Genomic DNA, 27,578 nt, shown 5'->3' on the forward strand with positions numbered 1-27,578 from the left:
GTTCCAAGGAGACTACATTTCCCAGCATGCCACCCCGCCCTTTGATCCTAGCTAGACCAAAAAGACGCGCCGCCGAGTGTCTTCAGCCGGAAGACTATAGCCTCCCGGCATGCAGCGCGCCTTCTTCCATTAGCTTTGAAGCACGGCCGGCGCGTTGCCCACCGGGAGTTGTAGTCAGCGGCGTGTTTCCCTGACGCCTGCCGGGCCGGGCGTGGGGGCCTGTGGGAGGTGGCGCGGCGGGGCCCAGCTGCGGGGCGGAGGTGGAGGAGAGGCCTGCGACGGCAGGGAGCGGCGGGGAGAGGAGCGGGCGCCGGAGCCGAGCCGAGCCGGAGCGGACGGCGTAGGCCGGCGCGGCTAGCAGCAACCATGTCGGTGTTCGGGAAGCTGTTCGGGGCTGGAGGGGGTAAGGCCGGCAAGGGCGGCCCGACCCCCCAGGAGGCCATCCAAAGGCTTCGGGACACGGAGGAGATGCTAAGTAAGAAGCAGGAATTCCTGGAGAAGAAAATCGAGCAGGAGCTGACGGCTGCCAAGAAGCACGGCACTAAAAACAAGCGCGGTGAGTCGGCCGAGCCCCCTCAGACTCCCTTGGCCGGACTCCACCTTCGTCACACTTGCTCCAGTGTTTGCTCGGATCCTGGAACTCTTTCATACCTTGTCAGACTCCCTTCCTTGCCTTTCTGGTTCCGGGACCCCTCCCCATCCGACTGCCTTCAGTGTCTCCCGGAGCCTTGGACTCCTGCATCATCACACTGTCATTCCAGCCCTCTCGTCTCAGGCTCTCCGCACTCTGCCAGGCCCCTTCAGACCCTAATTTCACAGCTCTTCTTCCTCTTCTTCCGCATTCACTCTGTTCTTTCTCTTCCGCCTTTTCCTCCTCCCTCTTGCCTGCCCTCACCACCCCCCCCCCGCCCCCCTGCCCCCCCTGCCCCCCTTCGCAGATACTGCCGTCGCCTCCTTGGCTCCTTTCAGCCCTCCATCCCAACACTTGTGTCCTCCCTGGTCCCACCCCTGCCCTCTCCCGATTCCTCTGTGGAGTCCATGAGCTGTCCCTGGCCTCTCCCCATCTCCTGACTCCGATTCTCCTTGAGAAGCCTAGATGGAGAGGAAAGGGAACTGGGGGAGAGGAGACTCCCTGGTTCCAGTTCTGTTCACTTGCTGAGTGAACTTGAGCAAGTTACTTTTCTTCTTGAGCCTCATTTCCCCCTTCCATCAGCCAGGGTTTGTCCTCTGTAGGCCTAAAGTGCCTTCCAGCTCTTGTGATTCACTTCTTGTTGCTTTATCAGAGTTTCACGTAGCGCAAGCCTTCACCCGGTGACTCACCGCTTCGCGATCCCTGTGTGCCAGAAATAAGGATTCCTTGCCTCCATTGGCCCTGACTCCTCCCCTAGTCCCCACTACTGTGGTTCTGGGCGGGGCTGTTGAACTCTGAGGCACTTTACTTACTGTTGTGTGGCTTTCTGGACAAGTGGTTTGTATTCCTCTTAGGTCAGGTGAATGTAAAAATGCTTTAATAACTATAAAGCAATTTAGAAAAATTTGATTTTTGTCGTTGTTATGGCAATAGGAGGATGAACCATAGCATGACAACCCTTCCCCTGAGAAGCGGGAAAGGTGAGAGGGGTTTAGGAGCTTTACAAACAAGTATTTAACTGAGAAATCTGCAAGTCACTAGCTTTGTGACCTTGAGCTAGTGAATTTACCTCTGAAAGGAAGATCGTGGATTTACAGTGCCCAGCATATAGTAGGGGTTAATTAGATGTTTTCATCATTCTAACAGAGGAGCAGAGTAACGCATCCTGAGGGTACTCCTTTGCTGATGATAGTCAACAGATAGTCTGGAAATTCTTTTGGGGGGCTTACTACATGCATGGTATTCAGAGGGTGAACAGAACCAGCTTCCACCCTCATGAGGGAGAAGACTGGAATATAGGTGAAGAAAATATTGTCTAGTGGTGGAAAGTGCTAAAAAAAAAAACAAAACCAAAACGGATTGGGAGTGATGGGGTAGGAAGGGGTGCCACTTTAGATAAGGTGGTCAGGAAAGTCCTCTTGGAAAAGGTCAAGTTTGAACTGAACCTTGAGAAGTTACTAGTTCTGTAGAAGTCTAGGGGAGAAGCCTTCCAGGCAAGCAGACAGCAGTGGAAAAGGCCCAGAGATCAGCCTCTTTTAAGCAACAGAAGACCTCTGTTTATGGAATACAGTGACTGAAGAGGAGAGTGGTATAATGCAAGTGGGTGTGGAGTGGACTTTGAACTTCCTGGTGAAGAGTTTAGATTTTATTCCAAGTGGATGGAAAACTGTTGGAGGGTAATTATGGCTGTCCTAATCATTCACATCGTTTTAAAAACACCATTGGGCCTCTCTGGAAAATAGACCTGTGGGGGTGAGAATGGGAGAGGGGAGACGGGTGAGGACAGAGGCAGCTGGGCATTTGTGGCTTGGACTCCAGTTGTAGTTCCGGAGGTGGAAAGCAGGGTTAGATTTTGCTGCCTTTAGCATTTTTCTTTCATGACTCTCCCTCATTCAGGATCCTCTGTTGTTCACAGAGGTAGTGAGAGTCCGTGTTTTGACCAGTCTGCATTTGGGGAGGGCTTTGCCCATTGCTGGGCGGAGGAGGGCATTAGTTTACATCATCTCCCATCTGAGAGGGCAGGTCTCCTGTGGTCTTTCGGTCTGGAGCTAGTTTTGTTTCTGTAGTTCTAGAGGTGATTGAATTGGCTTGCAGGAGGCTTGGAGAGAGATTGCCAGCCAACTATGAGACTACCAGGCTCAACCAGCTGTGAGAACATTTTGGAAAGCAGTCTGCTTTCTTGAGTTTACCTGAGAGGATAGGAGCTACCTCCCCTTCTTTTTAGTGTCCTCCGGGGGAAAGGTTGTATTTGCTTATAGGGGCAGTGCTATGAGGTGTTAACACCACAGCCTGTCATTCATTTAGTCACTGATTGACTCGAACTGTGCTGGGACTTGGAAGAGATGAAAATACACTGTGCCTGCCCTCCTTTTGGAAGTGTGTGTGTGGTGGTGTGTGTATGTGTGTGTGTGTTTTTTTTTAGTTTGTGTGTGAGAGAGAGGATGAGGAAGAGAGAGGAGGAAGAGTGGGAAAGGAAGGAGGAAGGAACACCGAAGACTCTTGTCTGGAGGGCAAAGGGCAAAAGCAGCTTGGTTGAGGAGGGAAATGTGAAGTGGTCAGCGAGGGGATTGGGGAGCCCCAAGTAAGAGCATCCCCTGGTGGGAGTCTGTGGGGCAGGAGAGCAGATGGGTAACCCTTGGGAGTGACCTGTAGCCTTGAGACTTTGACCTGGAGATGGTGAGGAGCATTGGCTGTCTTAAAGCAGAAGAGATCGGTCAGCTTGGATTTCTGAAAGAGTAGTATCAATAAAGGAAGGAGTGTCCGCTGACCAGGAAGGGACTGGGGGCAGGAGTCCAGTAAAGGGTCAGGATGGAATCTCATGGACAGTGCATTTGAGCTAGCTTCGTCATGAACTGTGTCTTGGGCAGGTCACTCTGTACCTCAGATTCCTCCTCTTATCAGTAGGGGTACTAGTATCTACCTTATCGGATCAACTTATGATATGCATGTAAAGCTCTTAGTAGAATGCCTGCCATACAGTGACCAATCAATGGTGGCCATTATCATTATTACAGGGAGACTCCAGGTGGAAACAAAGGGCCTAGAGAAGCATGGAGGACCTGACAGGAAGTAATAAACATCAGAGACTTTTCTGAAGGAGAATCAGAAGGCTGGTGGTTGATCACAATTGTGGGCACGATGAAGGAGAGGGAGGAGTTGAAGGTGATTCCTAAGTTGACAGCTCAGTGGGTGGATAGTGATGCCATTAATCAAGTTTGGAAACACAGAGGAGGGGCAGTACTTCCTAACTGTGAGTCCTTTGACATTTGTGAAACTCCTTTTTCCTCATGAGTCTCATGATATTTCCTTGAGACTGAGCCCCATGAGACAGCATATGTTAGTCATGTTCATTACTGTGTCCACTGGACTGCACGGTGCTTGCACGTAGTATTTATGCTCAGTAAGTATTTGTTAAATGAATGCAAACGGTCTTGGGGGTATGTTCTGTTATTCCTGTTGTCTGGAGAGGAAACCGAGGCTGGAGAGAGGATGTAACTCGACGCAGAGACCAGGTCTGCCGGTGTCCATGGGTATCTTGTGTTCTGTTTACTCCCGTGCTGGCTGCAGGCCTCATCATGACCTTTGTCATCGCTTAGCTCATTAAACACCCACCTGTGCAAGGTGTGGTGCTGAATCGGGGAAAAAGAAGTGAGACAGGACTCGGCCCTGCCCTGTGAAGTGTGTAACCAAACGTGGATGTTATTTTTGTGATGTACATATTAGAAAGATGACAAATGGTTCTTTGAAACAAACCTCTGCAGTTCAAGTCAATTATTTGCATCAGGCAAGTATGTTCCAATAAGTGGTTTTAGTTAGGGGCATAGAGCAAAGTTTGGATTACATTTTTTTCCCCCAAATTTCTTTTCGTTTTCTTTAGTTATGTATTCATTCTTAGGCATGTGGCAGGCTCTTAAACTGTGTCTTAGGTCCCATGCTTAACACGAGGAGCTTAGTACTGGGAATATAGAGAAAACAGATACATCCAAGGCACTTAAATATTGTCATTTTTCCTTTTCTATCAAGTGGAAATAGTATTCATCTTACATGACTATGGTGTGGATTAGCTAAGACGATATAAGAAAGAGTGTGGCACATTGTAAATATTGAGTAAGTAAACTATCCTTTACTGATAAAGTTGTTATTGATCAAACTTTTTAAAAATTTTATTTTTAATTGGAGGATAATTGCTTTACAATGTTGTGTTGGTTTCTGCCATACATCAATATGAATCAGCCATAGGTACACATATGACCTCTCCTTCCTGAACCTCCCCCCATCTCCCACCCCATCCAGCCCCTTGATCAAACTTCTTGGGTTCAGTTGTCAAGTGGAAAAGTTCTTTCACTGAGAACTGGATGGGAACCAGAATTGCGGTGCAGGTGAACTGACAAAAATCTCCCCAGCTTAGGTCTTTTTTAAACAGTGCCTGGTTGGTTTTCTCCTTAAGAAAGATGATCATATAGCAAACATTGTTTTCTTCTTAAGACATTGTAACTAGTTATGAAATAAGCTACCCTATGTGGCTCAGATTTCTGTTTTCCCCTTTTAATAAAAATGAAACCTGACTGTTGAAAGGATCATATTTTTAGTTTAACAAGAGACTTACATGAGATTGGGAAATGCAGGTTGGATACCTCCCCCTACACTGGTATATTTCTCTTGGATTTATGGATGCAAATCAGTTCATTTATAGGTTCATTTGGGTTCAGTTGAAAATGTCTGATGGAGGCAGAGAGGCCAGACGCTCATGGGAAATAGATCTTCATTAAGTCCTGTTCATTGCTGGAGCCAAGGTGGCTCTCTCATGTTTAATAAAGTTGCTCTAAAATGTTAGCACGTGGGAAGATATCTTCATAAGTTAAATTTATAGTGATCATGGCTTTTTGGTCCTCTGTAATCAAGATGTCAGGTTGAAAAGTACAGCGTCTTAATGGTACATGTGCCAGCAGGAGCGCCTATCCCAGAGGACCAGGGATGGAAAACCTGAAACCCACCCAGGGAACTGAGCAATGGGGATTTCCCCTGGTGCTGCTTAAGTTTCTTGTTTAATGAGATGGTTGGCCAGATTGGCTTTGGTTTATTTCTTAAGACAGATGGAGTGTCAGAGAGGCCTTATGCGTTGGCTCTTCAAACATGCTGGCGCCTTTGATTCAAATTACAAAAAAAAAAAAATTTTTTTCCCTATTGGGCGGGAAGATTAAATATTTTTAAAGTGCCTGCCAGTGGGTTTCTAGTGTGATTTGAAATTCAAGATAGATTTTGTTTGGAAGTTTAACTAAACGTGAGGACCTTTGAGCTGGAGTATTTTGCTCAAGGAAGTTCTGAGTTGTTTTGAGTTGGATGTGAGTGTAGAGAGCTAGGTTCTGGAGACAAGCTTGTGAAGATGTGTTTGAGCCATATACTTTTGGGGCAGAAAGCCAGGGCCTGATGTTTACAGTGGTCCAGAGTGCTGAGATGGAGTTCTGGCCTGCTGGGAGGAGACTGGGGTTCTTGGGGCCTTGAGAGATTCCTTTGCATAGGAGAAGTTTGTGAAAACTTGATCCTCTTACCCAGAGTTGTTTTGTGCTCTGCCACTGTCTTTAAAAAAAGAAAGAGGATATCCAAAAATTGACGACTTTATATTGGTCACTTTAAGGATTTGTTGCTTAGTCACCCAAGTCGTGTCCGACTCTTCTGCAACCCCATGGATTGAGATTTTCCAGGCAAGAATACTGGAGTGGGTTGCCATTTCCTTTCCTCCTTTGAGGATGGATGGTTATAATTAGAAGGCAAATTTGAGCATAGCAACAGGAAACAACAAGAGACCTAGCTGGATATAGTACTGGCCTGTTTTTAAGGTGTCTGGCTCAAGTCAGCAGACGTTCGTTGAGTTCCTTTTAGGAGGAAGGTAGCAGGATGGTGTAGGTAGAAGATTTCCAAACTGAGTGCCAGTTCACCACTCACCAGCAATACCTTGGCAGTTATCCTCTCTGAGTCTGTTTCCCCGTCTATAAACACAGAGTAAGAACAATACCTCTTAGGGTTCTTGTGAGGCTGTAGAATAAAGCGACACGTGTAAAGTGCCTAGCAGAGTGCCCAGCACAGAGGAGGCACATACGTTTCCTTGGTTTCCCGGGTATAGTCTCAGGCACACTAAGAGGTAGAAAGATGGATGAGACACTACAAGGGCACACAGTTCAGTGAAGATGACACGCACACGTACAAGTAACTGATAAAAGGCAAACCATGTACAAATGAAGTGTTAGAGAAAAATCCAGCAGGAAGAGATGAATTCATTTCTGAGGGTTGGCAGGTTCATCTCACACAGCCACCCATCCAGTACCCAGATTCCCTTCGCAGTGTTCCTGCTGAGCGATTAGCCTCTGATTGAACCTCTCTGCCGACAGGATTTGTATTAGGTGCCCTGTCCTCTCACGCTACTGCATAGTCTGCCTTTGGACGGCTCTGACTAGAAAACCACCTTTCTTATTTGAAACTGAGACCTGTCTTCCTCTAGTGCCGACCTCCGGCACAGGCCGGGGTGGTGGCTCCACAGGGAAGCAGCTTGGGCTGGTGGAAAGAATGTGGGGTCTGGAGTTAGAAGGTTGAGGGGCAAATGCCACCCCTGACGCTAGACAGCGGTGAACTGTTTGCTTCAGCTGGAAGAGCAGGTGGTGAATTCTGCCTCAGAAAACAGGTCTCATCGCCCTTTGGGAAGATAGATCAAGGCAAATGGGGCTTACGTCTCAACCTGCACCTCTCTTGGACAGGTCTTCTGTGTTCCATCGAGTGTTCCTGGCCTGGTGTTTTTGTTCTTTCCTTGTTACCCTCCTGTAGGTGGGCTCCTGTTCATCAGTGTCACTCTTAAGGTGTGAAGTGGGCAGAGCTGACCACTCAATGAATTTGCCAGCTGAGGTCTGAGCACTGCAGCCCAGAACACGCAGGACTGGCTGTTTGTTAGGAATTAATTTAGTTCTGTGTGCTGTATGGCCCTGATAATTTCCATATCACTGAGAATTTTTCTTGTTTTTTTTTTTTTTTTTTTTTTTTTTACACCTGATTGATTACACTTTCCCGTGATCTTTCATTAGTGAAGGAGCAAGCATCTAGGAGCCCCTAAAATTTGTTCCAGGTGGCACAGTGGTAAAGAATCCCAAGAGACACTGGTTTGATCCCTGGGTCAGAAAGATCCTCTGGAGGAGGAAATGGAACCCATGCCAGTATTCTTCTTTTTTTTTTTTTTTTTAATATTTATTATTTTTATTTATTTGGGTGCACTGGGTCTGGGTTGCAGCTTTGGAATCTTCCATGTTCATTGCAGCATGCAGGATCTTTAGCTGTGGCATGTGAACTCTTAGTTGCAGCATATGGGATCTAGTTTCCCCACCAGGGATCGAACCAGGACCACCTGCGTTAGGAGTACAGAGTCTTAGCCCCTAAACTGCCAGAGAAGTTCCCTCCAGTATTCTTGCCTGGGAAATTCCATGGAGAGAGGAGCCTGGTGGGCTATGCTCCATGGGTTCGCAAAGAGTAGGACGGAGACACACACACACACACACACACACACTTTGTTTGATCCTTCTTAAGCAGCCTTAGCTGAAGGATTGAATGATTTAAGTTCTTAACATGAGCATCTGGCTGGCTTGATTCTCCCATAGCTTCTATTTCTAGCTTTCCCTCCTCCCTCTATGTTAAATGGCAGAGCTGGCGGGAGGGCTAACTTGAGGGATTCGGGCAAGCTATATGTCTTCATGGTCCTGGATATTTAGTTCAGGAGGATAGTGATATGATCTAGTAAAAAAAGCTCTTAAGTTTGGGATCAGGTGACCTGATTTCATATTCCACCTCTGCTTGCTGGTAAAAGTATCCTCCTGTCCCTGACCATCAGCTTCTTCAGCTGCAAACACAGGATAAAATATTTACTATACAACTTTGCTTCGCATGCAGAGAATAAACAGGTGGTTGCTGGAGGAGGGCAGGAGTGTGGGGATGTGAATGACATAGGTGAGGGAGATTAGGAGGTACAGACTTTTAGTTCTAAAAATAAATGAGTTAGACTTCCCTGGTGGTCCAGAGTTAGGAACCCACCTGCCACTGCAGGGGACACGGGTTTGATCCCTGGCCTGGGAAGGTTCCATGTGCCACAGGACAGCCAAGCCTGTGCCACCACTACTGAGCCCACACGTGGCAACGACTGAAGCCTGCGCTCCTAGAGCTCGTGCTCCACAAGGGAAGCCACCGCCATGAGAAGCCTGCACAGCACAACTAGAGAAAGCCCGAGCACAGCATCAAAGACCCAGTGCAGCCCAAAATAAAACAATATTAAAAAAAAAGAGGAAACGTGCACAGCATGGGGAGTATAGTCAGTAATAGTGTAATAACTTTGTATAGTGACAGATGCTAGCTCGGCTTATCAGGGTGCTTGTTTTGTATGGAAATGTGGAGTCACTCTGTGGGCACCTGAAACTAACATAGTGCTGTGGGTCAGTTATACTTCAATCAAAACAGAAAACACCAGTGTTGTAAATTGACTATACTTCAGTTTTTAAAAAGTTGAAAACAACAGCAATAACAACAGAACTTTGCTACTGAAAGTGTGGTCTGTGGGCACACTGTGAAACAGTTAGACCTGCTAACGCGAAAGCCCCGCCCAGTGAAGATGAACCTGCACTTTTATGAGATCTTCAGGTGGTGTATATGCACGTAAAAGAGACGCCTCTCTATAGTCACATAGCTTTCCCTCCTCCCTCTTCCTCACGTTGTAGGGATTACGTGAGAATGTTGGGCATTTTTCACATGTCCATGCCAGTATTCTTTCTTTTCCTGGACACTCAGGAATTCTGTGTACCTGGCTAATTTGCTCACTCGTTCTACGGCTTAATGATTGAACTCTTATCCAGCTCAGCCTGTCCCAGCTACCTTCAGTCAGAAGCCTGCCATCTAGATAACTGACATGCATTCAGTAAAGCTGCCGGCCATGAGGACCCCTGACTAGCAGGCGCCAGCAACCCCGGCTGGTGTTGCTCATAAGTTAGAGGTAGTTGCTGATCCGTTAAAGGTAGTTCCCCTCCTCGGTGAGCATCACTCCCTGGGTGGAGGACCAGGGGGTAAAGAAAGAACTTTATTTCGCCCAGTGAGCTTGTGTAGAGCACTAGAAGGACCCCAGGTGCAGAGATAACTCCACCTGGAGTGGGCTAGGAAGTGAGTTTTTTAAAGTCATATTTTTTTTCCACCAGAAATCTTTTTTCAGTGAGTTCTGATTTCTTGGTTCAGTGGCTTTATGACTGTTTCCTGTTCTGTTCATCCGGCACTGATACTGTTCTGGTCCACCAGTTTTCTGCATCAGGAGGAACAGATGTTCTCCGAGTGCCTGTTCTGTGTTGGGAGCCGTCTGAGATGCCATGTGGATTTCCAGGCAGTGAAAAAGACACAGCCTGGCCCAGTGGATCCTAGCATTGGACAGATCTGTGGCTTTCTCAGAGAAAGAAATTACCACAACTAAATAGTGCATACGTTTTCTGACTGGAGTCTTAGAACCATCCTAGGTAAAGTGTCTCTTTCAGGAGTTTTTGGATAAAGTAAAGCTAGAAAAATCCAAGGAGTTTCTCAGCTAGGCGAGAGGGAGTGAGGTGGGATGATGAAATGGGAAATTCCAGCATTAAACTTGCCCTATTTGATTCTGTAAAATGACATCTTTTCTAGATTTTAAGGCGTTAGTGAGTTTTTGAGCAGGGATTCCTGATTGGATTTAAAATCCAGCAAAAAGCTTTGTCATCTCTTTTTCACCCTCAAAATAAAACAACAACATACTAAAAAACACAACACAACAAAACAGAAAGCCCCAGAGTCAAGCATCAGGTTGCTTAGGAGTCTTGGCCTGGAGCTTGGCCCAATCTGCTGAGGTAAATTTTTTCCCATTGAACAATCAGGGCAGTTGAGTTTGCTCAGAGCCAGGAGGCTCTATGGTCCCAAAGCAGGAGTTCAGGCCTTCACCCAATCAAGGTTTCCTGCTGAAATGTGGGGCCCTGCCTTATAGTCCTGCTCCCGGGAAGCCCAACTCCTGGTGAAGGGATAAACCCTGGACAGCAGTAATTAAAGTCCAACATTGGCCATGGGTACCACCCACGAGAACACCCTAAATGTAGCTTGGTGGAGATTTGAGTTTGGGAGACTGGCCCCAGTTTAGGATTGGGGATGGCAATGTGATCTTTTGCATTAGGCTGTTGGCTCAGACGGTAAGAAGCCTCCTGCAATGTGGGAGACCTGGGTTTGATCCCTGGGTTGGGCAGATCCCCTGGAGAAGGGAACAGCTACCCACTCCAGTATTCTGGGCTAGAGAATTCCATTTACTGTATATTCCATAGTGTCACAAAGAGTCGGACACGACCAAGCGACTTGCGCTGTAAAGGAGTAGGTAGCTGCGAGGTGGGGCAGGGTGAGGTGGGGGTTGGGTGTAAGCCTTTCATGTTTGGTATATGCAACCACCTCAGTTACAACGGGGAGAACTTTTGCTTTCATCTGGCTTTTTGAGGAGAGTGTATTTGAGGAAGGGGGTTTTGAAATGAATTTAGAGATTGTGCACTGTTTCGGGACTCTGCTGTTGAGACCCCAAATCTTTTCAGTCTTCATTCTGCATAGGTAAGACATTTGCATTTTGTTTCAGATGGTCCGTTTTATTTTTTTTAATTTATTTTTATTTATTTACTGATCGTACCACATGGCAGGCATGTGGATCTTAGTTCCCTGACCAGGGATCAAACCTGTATCCCTTGCATTAGCAGTGTGGAGTCTTGACTGCCAGGGAAGTCCTGAGATAGTCCATGATGAAAGAAGGTTGCCAGAAACTTTTGTTTCATTCATGTACCCATTTGATAAATATATGTGAACTTGAGCTGTGTGCCAGATACTGTCCTAGTTTACTGGGTAAGTGCAGATGGAGTCAGGTCATTGCCAATGAGGTGCTCACAATCTAGCCAGAGTGACAGACAAGTAAACAGATGTAATCAAGGTACAGTGTGATCTGTTCTAGAAGCATATTTAGATTTCACAGTACAGGATATGCAGTGGAGGGAGTCAAAACAGCTCTGTGTGTGTGTGTTACTTGAATCTGTGTTTTATTAAATAGTTATTTTGGAGAGTAGTAGAATGTTAAAGCAGTAGGGAACTCAAATCGTATGAGTGCTTTAAACTTTGAATTAATAGGAAGAGTTTTGAGAAGGGAAAACCAGGAGCATGGTAATATATAATAATGTGCCATGTGCTCAGTCGTGTCCAGCTCTTTGTGACCCCAGGGACTGTAGCCCACTAGGCTCCTCTGTCCATGGGATTTTCTAGGCAAGAACACTGGAGTGGGTTGTCATTTCCTCCTCCAGGGGATTTTTCTGACCCAGGGACTGAACCCATATCTCCCGTGGCTCCTGCATTGCAGGCAGATTCTTTACCCACTGAGCCATCAGGGAAGTCCTATAGTAATATATGTAGTACTTTGAAAAAGTACCTTATTTGAATCAGAAGCCCCTTTGGCAGGGACGTAAGAATGGATAAATGTTTAACTTAGTTGGGTGATAAAAATAATTACCTTTAGAATATTGAAGTGCAGCTTATTCTTACTTCCTATAAAAGGAAATAGTAACTAATAAACCTGAGGAATGGCTTCTTTACTGTCTGCTAAAGCAGGAACTGTGAGTTCTTTGTAATCTGTGTAAGACCTGTAATATGTGTAGATTTGGTAGTTGTAAAACCAAACATAAGACGTGTACACATGAGTAGCCTGGCTGCTGTTCTCTGCAGAGGCTTGCAGAGGAGTTGCCACTCAGATGAAGCCATCTGAAAGGCTCCCCATTTGGGTGAGGAGTTTGATTAGCTCAGTGTCCCCAGAGTTCATGAGACTAGTTTCTTAATTTTCCGTTAGCTGGATCAGTTGCTTTCACCTCCCCAGAGCATTTTCTCCTTTTAGAATCTTGCACAAGGGCAGTCAGTGGTTGTAGATTGCTTGACAGGTCTGGAGTTAAAAGGATTTAGGTGTTGAGTTGTAGTGGGTGCTGATAGCCCTGTGTGGCCATGTCCCAGGAGGGAGTTGGTATCAACCTGGCATTCAGCTTGTTGCTCTTAGGAGTCAGGGCTGCTGGGCTTGCAGCTGCGACAACCCCCCACCCCACCCCATCCCTTTCTCTTGGCCACATCATCGGCATGTGGGATCTTAGTTCTCAACCAGGGATCCAGACTATGCCCACTGCAGTGGAAGCGTGGCGTTTTAACCACTGGACCACCAGGGAAATCCCTGACCACTCTTCTTATACTTAGATTTTAGAGGTAATTTCAGAGGTGTAAAGGACAAATAACACTATAAAAACACCTTAAGTTATTTTTGTCATTCTAAAAAAAAATTTTTGAAGCAAAAAATTATTTTTTCAGGGGAAAAATCTTCAGAAAATGAAAATATTCCCCCCATCTTTGGGAAATGGCATGGACTCTACAAACTTGATCACATTTGACCTTTTCAACAACCTTGTATATGAAGTGGTATTACCTTCCCACTTTTGGAGATGAGAAAGCCAAAGTTCAGATTACTTGAATCACTGGGCTGACCCAGGAACCTTGGGCATCCTGAGATGGGCTGCATTATGGTGGGCTCTAGTATCTTTGGTGTTCCATAGGACCAGGACTCTATAACCTTGAGTGCTTATACCTTACCAGTGGATAAAGTCTTGTCATTGGAAATTAATTTTTACAATATTCCCTCTAGAGTATGAGCACCTGTTACTCTGCAGGAGAGTGCTTCACATTTGTGCTGGGTCTGTGGCTTCCAAAACCCTTTCCACATCTGTGATCTTATTTTGAAACCCAGAGAAAGTTCTATAAGGCAGATGGGACAAAGTGATTTTAACCCATTTTGCAGAGAGAGAAACTAAAAGCTCAAAGCAATTAAGTGGCTTCCTTAGGGCTTGAGCCAAGGCTAGCCTTCATGACGCCCCAAGTCTCGTGCTTTCCTGCCACATCTTGCACCATCCTGACTCCCTCTCATTTATGCTCCATCTCGAAAGCTGTGTGTCAGTAATTGGCATGGGTCAGGTTGAGGAGGAACAAGGTTGTGGGTTCTTAGAGTGACTGATGGAGAAGGCAGTGGCACCCCTCTCCAGTACTCTTGCCTGGAAAATCCCATGGATGGAGGAGCCTGGTAGGCTGCTGTCCATGGGGTCGCTGAGAGTCGGACACGACTGAGCGACTTCACTTTCACTTTTCACTTTCATGCATTGGAGAAGGAAATGGTAACCCACTCCAGTGTTCTTGCCTGGAGAATCCCAGGGACGGGGGAGCCTGGTGGGCTGCCATCTCTGGGGTCGCACAGAGTCGGACATGACTGAAGCGACTTAGCAGCGGCAGCAGCAGCAGCAGCAGCAGAGTGAGTGAATCATCTTAACACAGTGGGACTAGTGCCAGAGAGAAGATGGACAGGAGATTGTTCTTACATGTCTGGAATGGTTTGAGAGCTTTTTTATTCACTGTATTCATTCATTCCCAGTCTGCTACAACATCAGCATTGTGCATTTCCCAGCCTGGTTTCCATTTCTTCTACAGCAGTAAGCTCCTTCTCTCAGTGGTCTCTAGTTTCTCTGCCTCAGCACTGTTGACATTTTGGGCTGGATGGGGAGTGGTCCTGTGCATTGCAGGCTGGTTAGCAGCACCCTTGGCTTCTGCTCACTAGATGTCCATAGCACACCCCCACCCCAAGTTGTGGCCACCAAAAATCTCTGCAAACACTGCTGAATGTCCTAAGAGACAAAAGCTCCTAGAGTTGAGGACCACTATTCTAGGACTGGTGAAGCCACACAGGTACAGCTCTAAAGCTTCAGAGGTTGGCCTAGGGGGAGGGATCTTAAAGAGCAGAGCTGGGAACACCTGTTAGAGTGTTTTTTTTCATTTTTAAATTTATTTTGTTGAAGTATAGTTGATTTACAGTGTTTATTCGTTTCTGCTGTACAGCAAAGTGATTGATACCTATATACATTCCTTTTCATATTCTTTTCCATTATGCTTTATCACAGGGTATTGAATGAAGGGAGGGCTTCCCAGGTGTCAGTGGGTAAAGAATCTGGCTGCAGTGAAGGAGCCACAGGAGACATGGGTTCAATCCCTGGTTGGGAACATCCCCTGGAGGAGGAAATGTCAACCCACTCCAGGATTCTTGCCTAGAAAATCCCATGGATACAGGAGCCTGGTGGGCTACAGTCCATGGAGTCACAAAGAGTTGGTTTGTGATAGTTGATTTACAGTGTTTATTAGTTTCTGCTCTACAGAAAAGTGATTGATACATTTATACATACATTCTTTTTTATATTCTTTTCCATTATGTCTTATCACAGGGTATTGAATGTAGTTCCCTGTGCTATGCAGTAGAATCTTGTTTATGCATCCTGTTTACAATAGTTCGCGTCCACTAATTTCCAACTCCCAGTCCTTGCGTTCCCTCCCCTACCCCCCACTGTTTTGGCAGCGGTAAGTCTGTTCTCTAGGTCTGTAAGTCTTTTTTTGTTCCATAGATAAGTTCATTTGTGTCATATTTTAGATCCCACATATAAGTGATATTGTATGGTATTTGTCTTTGTCCTGCTTCATTTCCTATGATAATCCCTAGGTCCATCCATGTTGTTGTATGTATGTATATACCACATCTTTACCCATTCATCTGTTGACAGACCTTTAGGTTGCAGCCTTGTCTTGGCTATTGTAAATAGTGCTGCTGAACACAGGGGTGCGTGTATCTTTTTGGATTATAGTTTTGTCTGGATATATACCCAGGAGTGGGATCCTGGATCATATGGCCCCTCTATTTGTAGTTTTTCGAGAAACAACCAAACTGTTTGCGTTAGTGGCTGCACCAGTTTACATTCCCACCAACAGTGTAGGATGCAGGAGGCTTTCCTTTTCTCCACATTCTGTCCAGCACTTGTTGTTTGTAGGTGTGTGTGTGTGTGTGTGTCTGTGTAGATTTTTAATGATGGTCATTCTGAGTCATTGTAGTTTTCGTTTGCCTTTCCTGTTAGACTACCTTTTTTGTTGTTCTGCTGAGGAAACCAAGGTTTGGAGATGGCTCAGGGCCTCCTGGCTCTGCTTTCTGGGAGTGTAGTTAGTATTAGGATCTGGACCTGAATCCTTCCCCACCAGGACTCTATCATCATCCCAGAGACCCTCAGTCTTTTCAGATTGGAGGACCCTTATCTAGTTCCAAAAAATATTGGGTACGGTCATGTGATAATAGTTGTGCTTTTAGTACCCATTAATTAAGAAGGTACATTATTCCCTTCATCTGGTATTTATTGAATACCGGCTGTTTTGTGTCTTTATCCTAGGACTGTGTCTGAGATGAATGGTAGAAGGTGGGGAGGTGGTGGTTGCTTTAGTTATTGTGCAATATATCCATCATTCAGTGCGCAGAGAGTGCTGGGTCGGCGCGTTCACAGAGCAGCGGAGTGATACCTGTGAACCCCACGGGCCCACACCCATAGGCCGGGAGCATTATACTGTGCCATTTGAGAGAACAGCAGGCCTCAGGCTCCAGGCTCTTCCTGAAACCATGAGTTGATAGCCACACTCGAGCTGGAAGTCTCACACTCTGCGGAAATAAAAAGCGAGCAGCTACCCAGTGTCCTCAGTGCAGCCCTCTCACAGCTCTCCGTGGGGCATTGGTGACACGAGAAGGGGCTTTGGCTGGAGACAAGCTTTAAGTTCTTGGCATTAGTTGGTCAATGGGGCGTGGGCCTAAGGGGCCTTTAAAATAATGGCCTTGTACTTGAGAATGTGTGTTTCCAAAGCCTCTCATCTCAGGCACTCAGCTTCTCTGACAAGAACTATTGCTCTTATTTCAGAGATAAGAGGCAGAGAGGCCAGGCCACACAAATGGTCCCTTCTCCCAGATTTAGGAGCTGGCACTCTAGTTGGCATCCCAGGATGTAGCTGTTTGTTTCTGTCAGATGATGATGGAAAAGGGTGGTTAAATTAAGTTCCACCCAATTTGGCCAACATTTTGAGTGTTCCGTGAAAGACTCCATGTGAAGGGACTCTACAGGACCCAGCTGAAGGGTCCTGGGGCACAGATGAAGGGATTGGGGACAGGGAGGGGGTTCGGGTCATTCCAGGCACAGGGGATTGTGGGAGCCAGGGTCCTGAGATTAGCCTACGCCATGTGAGGGGTGGGAGGGGGAGGGGGGATTATGGGAGGGGTGGGAGGATTATGGGGTATGGGTGGTGGGTGGGGGTGGCCCCGGGTGGAGTAAGAGTTGGAAAGGTAAGCTGTGGCTTCCCTGAGGCGGCCCTGGATGCCAAGCTGAGGAATCTGTGTTATTGATTTTAATGGGGCAGTTACCTGAGAGACACATTCTGTCTGGAGAGCAGTTTGGTGGGGCCTAGCAGTCCGTGGGGTTGCCAAGAGTCGTACACGACTGAGCAACTGAACTGAGAACTGAGCGGCCATGTTTCTCCAGCACCTGGCGAGGTTTCCCACCAGTAGACTTTCTGCCCATTATTACTTGAGAGATGAGGCAGGTAGAGAGGCTGTTGCCTTATAACAGGGGATACATGGCTCACCACCCTTTTTCTCCGTTAACTTCTTCCTGGTTCCCCTTCTGCTTTTTCCAAAGCCCAGCACACCCTAGGCAGCTGGATAGAGGCAGAATAGCAACTTTTTTTTTCCACTCTGAGCGAATCTCAGGTTACATGCCAAAGGTAAGCAGGCACATAAATATTTCCTGCCTAAACTAGCTCAACCCAGCCTCCTTTATTTAATCAGGTCGTTTGCTGCTTCGTATAGTGCATTTCACCCTAGCTGCCTGGCTGGCTCACTCAGTTAGTTGTGATCTTTGCTATTATTTAATCTTCTCTTTATATTTATCTTTGAGCCAAAAGAGAGCTGGTGACTCCCTTGGCTGATGACAAGGACCTCTGTTTATGAGGCCATATACTTCAAGTTCGGCCTGGACTCTTCTCTCCTAGTCACAAAAATCTGAGAACTAACTCTTTTTTTCCCGTTTTGTTTGCTGAGCTCCTGGACTCCTGTTAGTTTTCCTGTTCCCTGGGTGCTGCCTTCATGCAGGATGGTCGAACTGAGCCCTAGGACTTAAAGCAGCCTGGTTCTAGTTTTGACTCTGTCAGCTGGTATCTTTGGGCGAGTCCTGCCCAACTCTGGGCCTTTGTTTTCTCAACAATAAAACGAGAAGGAAATGAATGCTAAGGTTCTTTCCTGCTCTTAACATTCTTTGAGTCAACAAGTGCCATATTACAGCAATCCTCCAGAGAACCAGATGTTCCAAGCAGTTTTGCTGTGTAAAAAGATGGAGTAGCTCAACATTCGTTTCGTGTGTTAACAGTGTGCGTTCCTCCCTGTTCATTGTAAAAGTTGGGGAAGCTATAGACTATTTTGTAAAAGGTCATTTTCCATTTCAGTTCTCTGGTTCAGAGACCAGAGCTGCATAATGGCATTTAGCTGCTCCCCTGAGGTTCCATCCAGGCAACAGGCACAGACGCCGGAGGGCATCTCTCCTCATCTGGATCAGTAGCCTCCCTCTGACTAGACTGCCAGCTTTTTGGCAAATCAGAGCCACAGGTGTCTGCTGGGGCTTGAGCAGGTTCAAGCTTGGCTGGACAAAAACTCGGCACTGACCAGTTAAGCATATTGAGAATGCTCCCTTGCAGTAGGACTTGACTTCCTCACTGACCCAGCTTTGAGGCCATGGAATGTAGGGGACTTGTCTCCTGCGTGAGGGGAGTGGAGAAAAGAACCAGCTACCAAGAGTGGCCTGACTTGACTCACTTAAATTAAATCTGCTCTTGAAGATTGCAGTTGTAGATGATGCTGGGGGTCTTGGGAAGAGCCATGGCCTTCTCTGCAAAGGCGTTCTGTGCTTAGTGTAAATCTGCTACCACCACAAGCAGCTACACCTCTTAGGAATATGGAAGACATTTACTTACCTGGTCGTAAATTAAGGCCTTCAAAACCTCAAGTCTCTACTAGTGCCCATTAAAACAGTTCTCTCCCTTTTATTAACTTCCACACTACATTCCTGTCTCCTAAACAGCTCTGGAGGATCACACAACTTTAGAACTCTTCTGTCTTGTATACAGAGGTGCGTCCCAGGCCCAGAGAGTTTGGTGACCAATTGAAAGTGACGTCGCTCTTGAAAGCCCACCCGGGACTGGAATCCACAGCTCCTGTCTCCTCGTTGTAGTGAGTTGTGCCTCACTGCTTCTCAGCAAATGCTGTGGTGGCATGTGCCCAGCCCTGCCAGAACGATCTTGAAAATAAAGTTGCCATGCAAGAAAGCCAGCTAACAGGCACGGTGGAGCAGACAGCTGCTATTTTGAAGGGTTTTTTTCTTTTGACTTATAACTGGCTGTTGGTGGTTTTGTGGGCTGCCTGGAGGATCCAGACCTCAGGGTCTTGTTGCTACATTCCTGACACTCTGTGTAGCCCAGCTGTCTTTCCCTGCCTCTCAGGATGTTCCTGTGCAAGGGGTCTGAACAGTCCCTACCTCTGGCCCATTTTGCAGGACTCCGGAGGACTAGGAAGTCTATAAAGAGACCTAGGAAAGAGTTGGCATATAAATAGCAATTTTTGGTGCTTCTTGATTTTTTTTTTCTTTTGATTGAGGTATAATTTATTTATGGTGAAGTGACAGGTCTGAAGTAGACTGCTTAGTGAATTTTTACAAATGTATGTACCCATGTGACCACCACCCAGATCAAGATACTGATCAGCATTCCAGCAGTCACGCTTTCATAGGATCTCAGGACCTGAGAAGAGAGCGGTGTTTGTTTACTTTCAGGAATCTCGGAGGCCATTCTGTTTTCCTTCTGCTGCTCACTCGGCGTCTGTTTTCCTAAACACCTGGTAGTGCAGGGTTCTGTGCTGGGAGTATAGACAGCAGTAAGTGTGGTCCTGTCTCGGCTCACAACCCATCAGGGGTTATAGAATCCAAGGGACAGAGAGAAAGGCTGTGAGAGACAGTGGAGGATGGAGGCTGATGCTTGCTGAGGGGGGAGAGGATGTGTGTATTCTGTAGATGCAGATGTTTACCCACTTCCCTTACTATCTAGAAATACAGGAAAGGGGCCAGATTATAGACTTTCAGTCTCTTCTCAGCCAGTTGTTTACATTCTCAGGCCATGCTGGGAACTTGGAGAGGTGCAGGCTCAGCTGAAAATCCCCGTCTGTGGGGTTTGCTCAGCTTTACCTTCTCTGCTGAGAAGCAGGGGAGAGTTCAGCAGTGTGGAAGAAAGCAAAACCAAGAGGGACCCCTACCCCTGCCCCCCGACTTCTTTGGCCCTAGGCTCTTTAGGAGCTGACTTCCCTTCTGTCTTCGGTTTTAAGACTCGTAAGGCCCCAAGTCTTACGTGAGTTAATGTTGATTTTGACCTGAATTTCTCTGCCCACTTTGGTTGAATAGTTAAAACATTGACATTTTCTGTCTCTTAAACAGACTTTTCTGATCTTTTTTCATGTGTGAGGAACAAGTTTTTGTTCTGTTTTAATTATCAGTAAAGGCGTATGGCTCTGGTTGACAGGAGGGCAGAAGGTCATTCCAAAGTAGACACAAGGTGATTCTTTTCTTTAAAGAGTTCCTGAAGCAGTGAAGACCAATACCTGAGACATGGTCATCATGACAAGATAACACGTTAGGACATCTGCAGTGATGGGGCTATATCTTGGTCCATGTGTAAACAGTATCTAGGGAAGAAGGAGGGGCAGAAGCCTTAGTCTGACTGAAACTTGTTCAGGCTCTGATGAATTACTGTGTCTTGGAAATATAAGAGACTTGGATCAGGGGTCCCCAGCACCCAGGCCACGGACCTGGTACCAGTCCGAGGTCTGTTAGGAACTAGGCCACACAGCGGGAGGAGAGCAAGCAAACGAAGCTCCATCTGTATGTACAGCCACTCCCCATTGCTTGCATTACCACCTAAGCTCTGCCTCTGGTCAGATCAGTGTCGTGGGCATTGGATTCTCGTCGAAGCACAAACCCTACTGTACTTGAATCATCCCAAAACCACCCTACCCTACTGTCCATGGAAAAATTGTCTTCCATGAAACCAGTTCCTGGTGCCAAAAACGTTAGGAACCTTTGACTTAGATCATCTGTGTCTTTTCCGCACCCTCATTTTAAAGATGGAGAAACTAATTTGACCAGAGCTGGAACCAGAGCCAGCTTTCATATCTGGTGGCATATGAAGATGTTCTCAAGGAGTGAGTGTTCAGCAGGACTTGAAAGAAAGCTTGGCTGAAAGAGGGTGGCAGTGATGCAGTGAACAGAGTGGCAGGAGCATTGGGTGGTTCCCCACCTTTGGAGTCAGAGAACCAAAGTGCTGAGGCCGATGGGAGGTAAGAGTGGAGAGGCAGCCAGCCATCTCTGGGGAGGGCCCAGGAGCCCCACAGCACGGGGACTTGGGGCTATGGTGGTCGTGATTAAGGATATTAATTGGCTGGAGAATCTCTAGTGTTTCTCCTTCTTATCTTTTTGTTTTCTGATTGACTACTTGGGGACACTTGAGGTACATATTGCTTTCCTTGACAGGAAGCTTGCTTTATGACATTCCTTTCTTTGCATTCTTTTCTAAATAATCAGACTATAATCTAGAACTGTTGTATATTTTTCAGGGAATAGAGATGATCTTCAGGTTCTGCTAATTCTGTACACTTTAGAGTAGATCCTACAGTTTTGTTATTCTCAGTCATATGTATGGTTACAAGCTACAGTGTTCAAGAGAGAAGACCAGATAGCAAACCCAGGAACCTTTTTTGGTGGTAAATTATACGTAACATAAAATTTACCATGTAGACCATTTTCAAGTGTACTGATTTGTGGCATTAAGTACATTGACTTTGTTGCAGCAGGTCTGTTTTTACTTTTCAAATTTTGGTGGGCCAGGATTAACCATTCAACAGAAAGGTGCTCAGATTTGATGTCTGCCATTAAGAGAAGCTCTCTTGAGTATCTGTGTCCTTATCTATAAAATTAAGGAATAATGATAGTAATAAGAACTTTGGAGTCAGACAAACTGTGTTTCAATTCAGGCTTCATTACTGTCTTTTTTTTTTTTTTTTAATACAGTTATTTGTTTATTTTGGCTCTGCTGGGTCTTCATTGCTGTGCAGGCTTTTCTCTATTTTCAGAGAGTGGGGGGTACTCTCTACTTGTATTACACGGGCTTTTCATTGTGGTGGCTTCTCTTGTTGTAGAACATGGGCTCTAAGGCTTATAGACTTCCGTAGATGCAGCCCGTGGGCTCATAGTTGTGACGCAGGGGCCCAGTGGCTCTGTGGCATGTGGGATCCTCCTGGAACAGGGATTGAGTCTGTGTCCCCTGCATTGGCAGGGAGACTCAACCCTTGGACTACCATGGAAGCCCTCAGGTTCCGTTATTTTCTAAGTGCAGTCTTGGGGAAGTTACTTAGCTTTCTGAGTCTCTTGTTTCCAGTCTGTCCATTTTGAAGGGGAAAGGAAGGAAGGTTTACTGAACATCAACTATAAAGTATCATGCTACACAAGTATCTTGTATGTGCTGCCTCGGTGCCCAGTTAGATGCAGATGTTACTATTCTCATTTGACACATATGGACTGTGAACCTCAGAGAGGTTAAGTGACTTGCCCAAGGTCACCTGCTTAATCAGTCTTAAAAAGAGCCTTTTAGAAGTGATTGTCATGGTACTTTCTGAAATGGGATTTTTTTTCCTCATATAGATTCCGATTCAGTTCATTTTTGCTGAGTCTCTCTCAGGTGATAGGCATGGTTGGTTCATGCCAGGATTATTTTATTGTCTTATTACCATTTTATAAATGAGGAAATGAAGGCTCACCCAGGGTCACTCAGACTGTAAATGATGGAGCTATGCCTTACTCCTACTATGAAACCATGGACCACATCTACTGAAGTCTATGCACCCTAGAGCCTGTGCTCTACAAGAGAAGCCACTACAATGAAAAGCTCGAGTACTGCAAGTAGAGAATAGCCCCCCACTCTCTGAAAAGCCCACACAGCAATGAAGACCAGGCACAGGCAAAAATAAATAAATAAATATATCTTTAAAAAAAAAGAGCGAGAGAGAAAGTGATGAAGCCTGTACTCAGGACGGCCTGACTGTGGCCCAGTTGCTTCAAGCAGTTGTTGATAAAAGTGAATTTCATTCCAGTGTTAGAAATTGGCTAGTCTCAAGAAGTTAATTGCAATGAGATTTGACTTGAGTCACAAAATAATAAAAGGTGTTGGAGTGGGGCTGGGGGTAAGGAAGAGGCCTTCTCAGCCGTTATTAGCGTGTCTGTTCAGAAGCTTTGCAAAGAACAGAAGTAGAGAAGCTATCATTCTTTGTCTTATATTCTCAGGAGGTTGGAACTAAAGACAGATTCCTTCTTTCCTCTCTCACTGACCTTGGGAGGTAAACCTCTGGGGGTCTGGCAAGGATAAAATTCTTATTAGAGCTTGCTCCCCAAGTTTTCAAGATCTCAGGCTGTCGTTGGGGGTTTTAGGGCTTCCCTTGTGACTCAGCTGGTAAAGAATCCACCTGCAATGCTGGAGACCTGGGTTTGATGCCTGGGTTGGGCAGATCCCCTGGAGAAGGGAAAGGCTACCCACTCCAGTATTCTGGGCTGGAGAATTCCATGAACTCTATAGTCCATGGGGTCATAATGAGTCGAACATGACTGAACGACTTTCACTTCACTTCACTGAGTCCTTTGAGGTAGTTCTCAATTTTTTTTTAGCAACTGGACATCATTCAAATAAACTCTTATGGAGAAGCAATGATGGCAGGTCCTTGGGCAGTTTAAATCCTGGCTTGGTAGAAAATGTTTGTTTGTTTGACAAGCTTCTAAACATTTTCCTTAAACCCAGGGGTCCTAGAAAACCACTGACGGAGGCAGAGTAACTGCCCAGACTGTAGGCATTGCTTCCTCATCTTTCATTCAAATGACACGTGGGCTTGAATACCTCTTCTATGCCAGGGGCTGTGCCCAGGAGGTTTACTGGGCTGTCTAGGGGCATGTCAGCTATAGCACAGTGTTAGGGATTTTGAGCAGCCTTCAGCAAGAGTCTGTGCAGGAGCACGCAGGGGAAGGGTCCTAGCCTGGCTGGGGCGAGGGCATGGGGGCATTGGTGGTTGGGTGATAAACTGGTGCCTGGGGGCTTCCCTGGTGGCTCAGTGGTAAAGAATCCTCCTGCCAATGCAGGAGACATGGGTTTGATCCCTGGTCCGGGAAGATCCCATATGCTGCAGAGCAGCTAAGCCCATGTGCCACAACTACTGAGCCTGTGCTCTAGAGCCTGGAAGCCACAACTGCTGGAGCCCATGCGCCCTAGAGCCCATACTCTGCAACAAGAGAAGCCACGGCAATGAGAAGCCTGCGTGCCGCACTTAGAGAGTAGCTCCTGCTCACTGCAACCAAAGGAAAGCCCACAGAGCAATGAAGACCCAGTGCAGCCAAAAATAAATAAATTAATTAACTAAAAAAAAAAGAAGCTGCTGCTGCCTGAGGACAGTACTGTAAGACCAGTGGAGGAAGCCTAAGGAGGCTGCAGAGAATGAAAGTCAGTATCCTGTTTTCTTGGCAGGGGAGTGAAATGTTAAAGTCTGTGTTTGGAAAGACCACTGGTGACAAGTGATGAAGGGACCAGTGGGGGGCACAGCCTGGCAACCCCTAATCCCACAGGGTCCTGCCCTGGACACAGTACTCTTGCTCTTGGGTCTTCATTGCTCCAGCTGTTGGGGACGGGGCTGGGGGTGGGGGTGAGGGCCTTCCCTCGGTGTGCTGAGGAGCCAGGAGCTGTGGCTGAGGCCAATGATCTGTGTGTGGGCAGAGGGGCTTTCTGAGTCCCTAAGGAGGGAGAAGCTGAAGTTGCCTTCTGTGTTCTGGCCTTGATTCAGGTTGGCTCGAATTGGGAGGGGTGGCATGTGACTATGGGAGAGGAGGTGGGGATTGCTGACCAACTAGCTTTTTAGTTAGGGAGAGTGAGTGTAGAAATAAGAGGCAGGAGACAGGTCTTTAATCAAACTCGAGCCATATCCCTGTGACCCAGGTGGCTGGAAGGTTGCATGTAGGGGAAGAAATGGCCCTGTCTTCTTGAGATGCACTTCAACTCCACTTCCCTTTTGCCCTGAGATCCTCAGAATCTTCACTGTATGCATCTCCCCACCATAGGACAGGATCTGTGATTGAAAGAAAAGAGAGGAGGGAGGTTCCCATCCTGGAAAGTAAAGTGAAAATGAAGTTGCTCAATCATGTCCGACTCTTTGCAACCCAATGGACAGTAGCCTACCAGGCTCCGCTGTCCATGGGATTTTCCAGGCAAGAATACTGGAGTGGGCTGACCTTATATCATCCAAACAGAACACTTATGAGAGTGGAAGGGGATGCCATTAATATTTACTCTGGTACAACAGATATAAACTGGGACTGTCCCAGGAAAGCCAGAAACTTATGATAACCTAGGTCTCTCTCTCTCTCTCTCTCTCTCTCTCTCTCTCTCACACACACACACACACACACACACACACACACACACACACACACGTTCCTGAGGGCAGAGGAGAGCTAGAAGAAAATGTCAGTTCTGTTGTTATCTTTATGGAGGAAATAAGATCTGTGCAGAGACTATTGCAGTGGTAAAGGCATGGAGGAAATTCAGGGCAGTAGGGCTGGGAGATGAAATAGTAAGGAAGTTGACCTACAGAACTTGGTGGACCAGGGGTTCTGCTTTGGGAATATCTGTCTCTTTTTGCTTTAGCTCCCTCTTATTAACTGTTTGGGAGTCATGGGTTCTTTCAAAAATATAGTAAGTGCCTCAGAAAACTGTGCATACAATATATATGGGAAATTTTGCATGTTGTGTTAGGGATTCTGGAATCTAGGTTGAGAATCCCTGTTCCAGCTTCTCTCCCCTTGCTTTTTTTCTGTTCTACTTCATTTCTTGAATGGGCCAGTCGGTTTTTAGTTGCTGGTGAGGGGGAACTTGTTGAGTCATGACTGTGGGGAAGGGCAGGATGGACCTGGTCTCTTTCTGCTGATTATTGATTTACTGACTGATTTTCCATGAATCTGGGCCATGGCCGAAGGCTGCTCTGGCTTATCTCTTTGGATCCTGGGTGTAAAAGAATCTCTACCTGCATTCTACCTTTGTTTCTGTCCTTTGGAATCTCTTAGCATATTTTGGAGAAGGAATCTGATTGGCTGCTTGGGTCATGTGCTCATGACTAGATCAATCTCTGTTTTGGAAGCCGGCGCTGTTCTGTAGCCCAGCTTAAATCACAAACCTACGCCATGCCTATGGCCAGGGAGGCAGGGTCTGTTTGCAAAGGCTTGGAGTTTGAGGGGGTTGGTCTTTAGGAAAATAACCACACCTGCACTTTTCTCGCCGTCCCTGGTAGAGCTCACTGCTGGTCCTCATCCATTTTTTCCCCAGCCCCAGTAGGACTTGTGGAGGACTGAAGACCTGGGTTCTGGTCCTAGGCCCGCCCCTGCACCAGGCTTGGGTTCAGTAGGGGTTTACTAAGTACTTACTCTGTGCCTAAATATCCCTTGGCCTTAGTTTCCTCCTTTCTGCAAAGAAGGTTGGATTTATTCCCCAAGAATGTGTTTGTCCAGCCATCAATCCCTCACTGAGCACCTACTGTGTACCAAGAATACTGAGGTGAAGAGAGACAGTCCCTCCTCCCAGGAGGTCACATTCTAGTTGAATAACAGGCAGTATGAGGGACTTCCTTGGTGGTTCAGAGGTGGAGAATCCGCCCTCCAATGCAGGGGACTTGGGCTCGATCCCTGCTTGGAGAACTAAGATCCCACAGGCCTCAGGCAACTAAGCCTGTGTGCCACAATGAGAGAAGGCCCGCGTGTCACAAGGCAGAGCCTGCGTGCCACAGTGAAGACCCAGCGCAGCCCCCCCCCCCCAAAAAAAAATTACAGTGAGCATACAAATGGAGATATTTTCATAGGGTTCCAAGACTCTGAGGTTCTGTGGCCCTGAGATTGTCTTTTTCCAGAAAGGCATCAGCTTCCTGTGGCTCCCCTTGCCCTCCATCCCTTGCTGCCATTTGGGTAAGAAAAGTGGTTTGTCTTGATAACCCTCTCGTGTGCCTCTGATTCTGAAAGGAGAAAAAGCTGGTTTGGTGTTCTCTCTTGCTTGGGAGAAACCCTGAAAAGTGGTTTTCTGTTGGCATTCCCTCCCTCCCCACACAGCCCCCTCACTGCCACACTAAAGCCCCCAGCCCTCTGTTGTCATCTCAGTTGCCAGGGTGACATCATGCTTGCTCCAGCAGAAGGGGCTCTTGTTGGCATGGGCTCAGCTGGAAGCAAAGGAAAAAAAAGCCAGCTGGAAAAGAAACATTTCATTCTGGCCTGGGAAAGGAAACCAAGGGCAGGCTCTGCTTCCCCTCTGTCCCAGCCAAGAACCTGGTCCACCAGAGTAAGCCCACCTGGACCTGGTAGATACTGGGAGGAGCTCCACGGTGAGTGCCTTCACTCCACGGACTGGACCAGACCACAGTGGCAGTGCTGGGCATCATGAAGTTGTTTTTAGTAAGTGCCTACTATTTTAGATATAACTGCCTTTCCACATCTGCGGGTGAGGAGGAAACTGGCCATTTTATTTAAGTTACTTCTTTTTGTTTATTTTGATTAGATAGTCATGTAAATGGTATATAGTTTTTAAAGTGCATCCTCTGCCCCAGCCATGCAGTGCCCCTCCATGAGGCAACTGATTAAAAAAAAGCCCAGAAATAGTCTGGGCAAATTATAAGCATATACCTGTATTTATAATTTTCCTGACACATATGCACAAATGGTAGCAATTCAGGTTACCTTGGAATCCTGTGCTCTTTACAGTTTTGTAGGAAATGACTTAGATTTGACCCACCCAGGTGTCCCTGAACTTTTTTCCCTTCATCATAAGGATTTAGAGAATGTTATTCAAATTTCAGGTGCTAATTTGA

At 46.6% G+C, this 27,578-nt stretch overlaps 1 protein-coding gene across 1 annotated transcript in view; it reads left to right on the top strand.

Moving 5' to 3' along the window:
- Nucleotides 1–210: 210 nt before the first annotated feature.
- The window catches only part of CHMP4B (charged multivesicular body protein 4B), a 46,534-nt gene continuing 19,166 nt past the window's right edge, over nucleotides 211–27,578 (top strand). Inside the window, exon 1 of the mRNA XM_055544798.1 lies at nucleotides 211–556. Coding sequence (XP_055400773.1) covers nucleotides 367–556 — 190 coding nt within the window. The 5' untranslated portion in view covers nucleotides 211–366. The remainder of the gene's footprint in view (nucleotides 557–27,578) is intronic.

The sequence above is a fragment of the Bubalus kerabau genome, chromosome 13 (genome assembly GCF_029407905.1).
Source record: "Bubalus kerabau isolate K-KA32 ecotype Philippines breed swamp buffalo chromosome 13, PCC_UOA_SB_1v2, whole genome shotgun sequence".
Taxonomy (NCBI): Eukaryota; Metazoa; Chordata; class Mammalia; order Artiodactyla; family Bovidae; genus Bubalus; species Bubalus kerabau.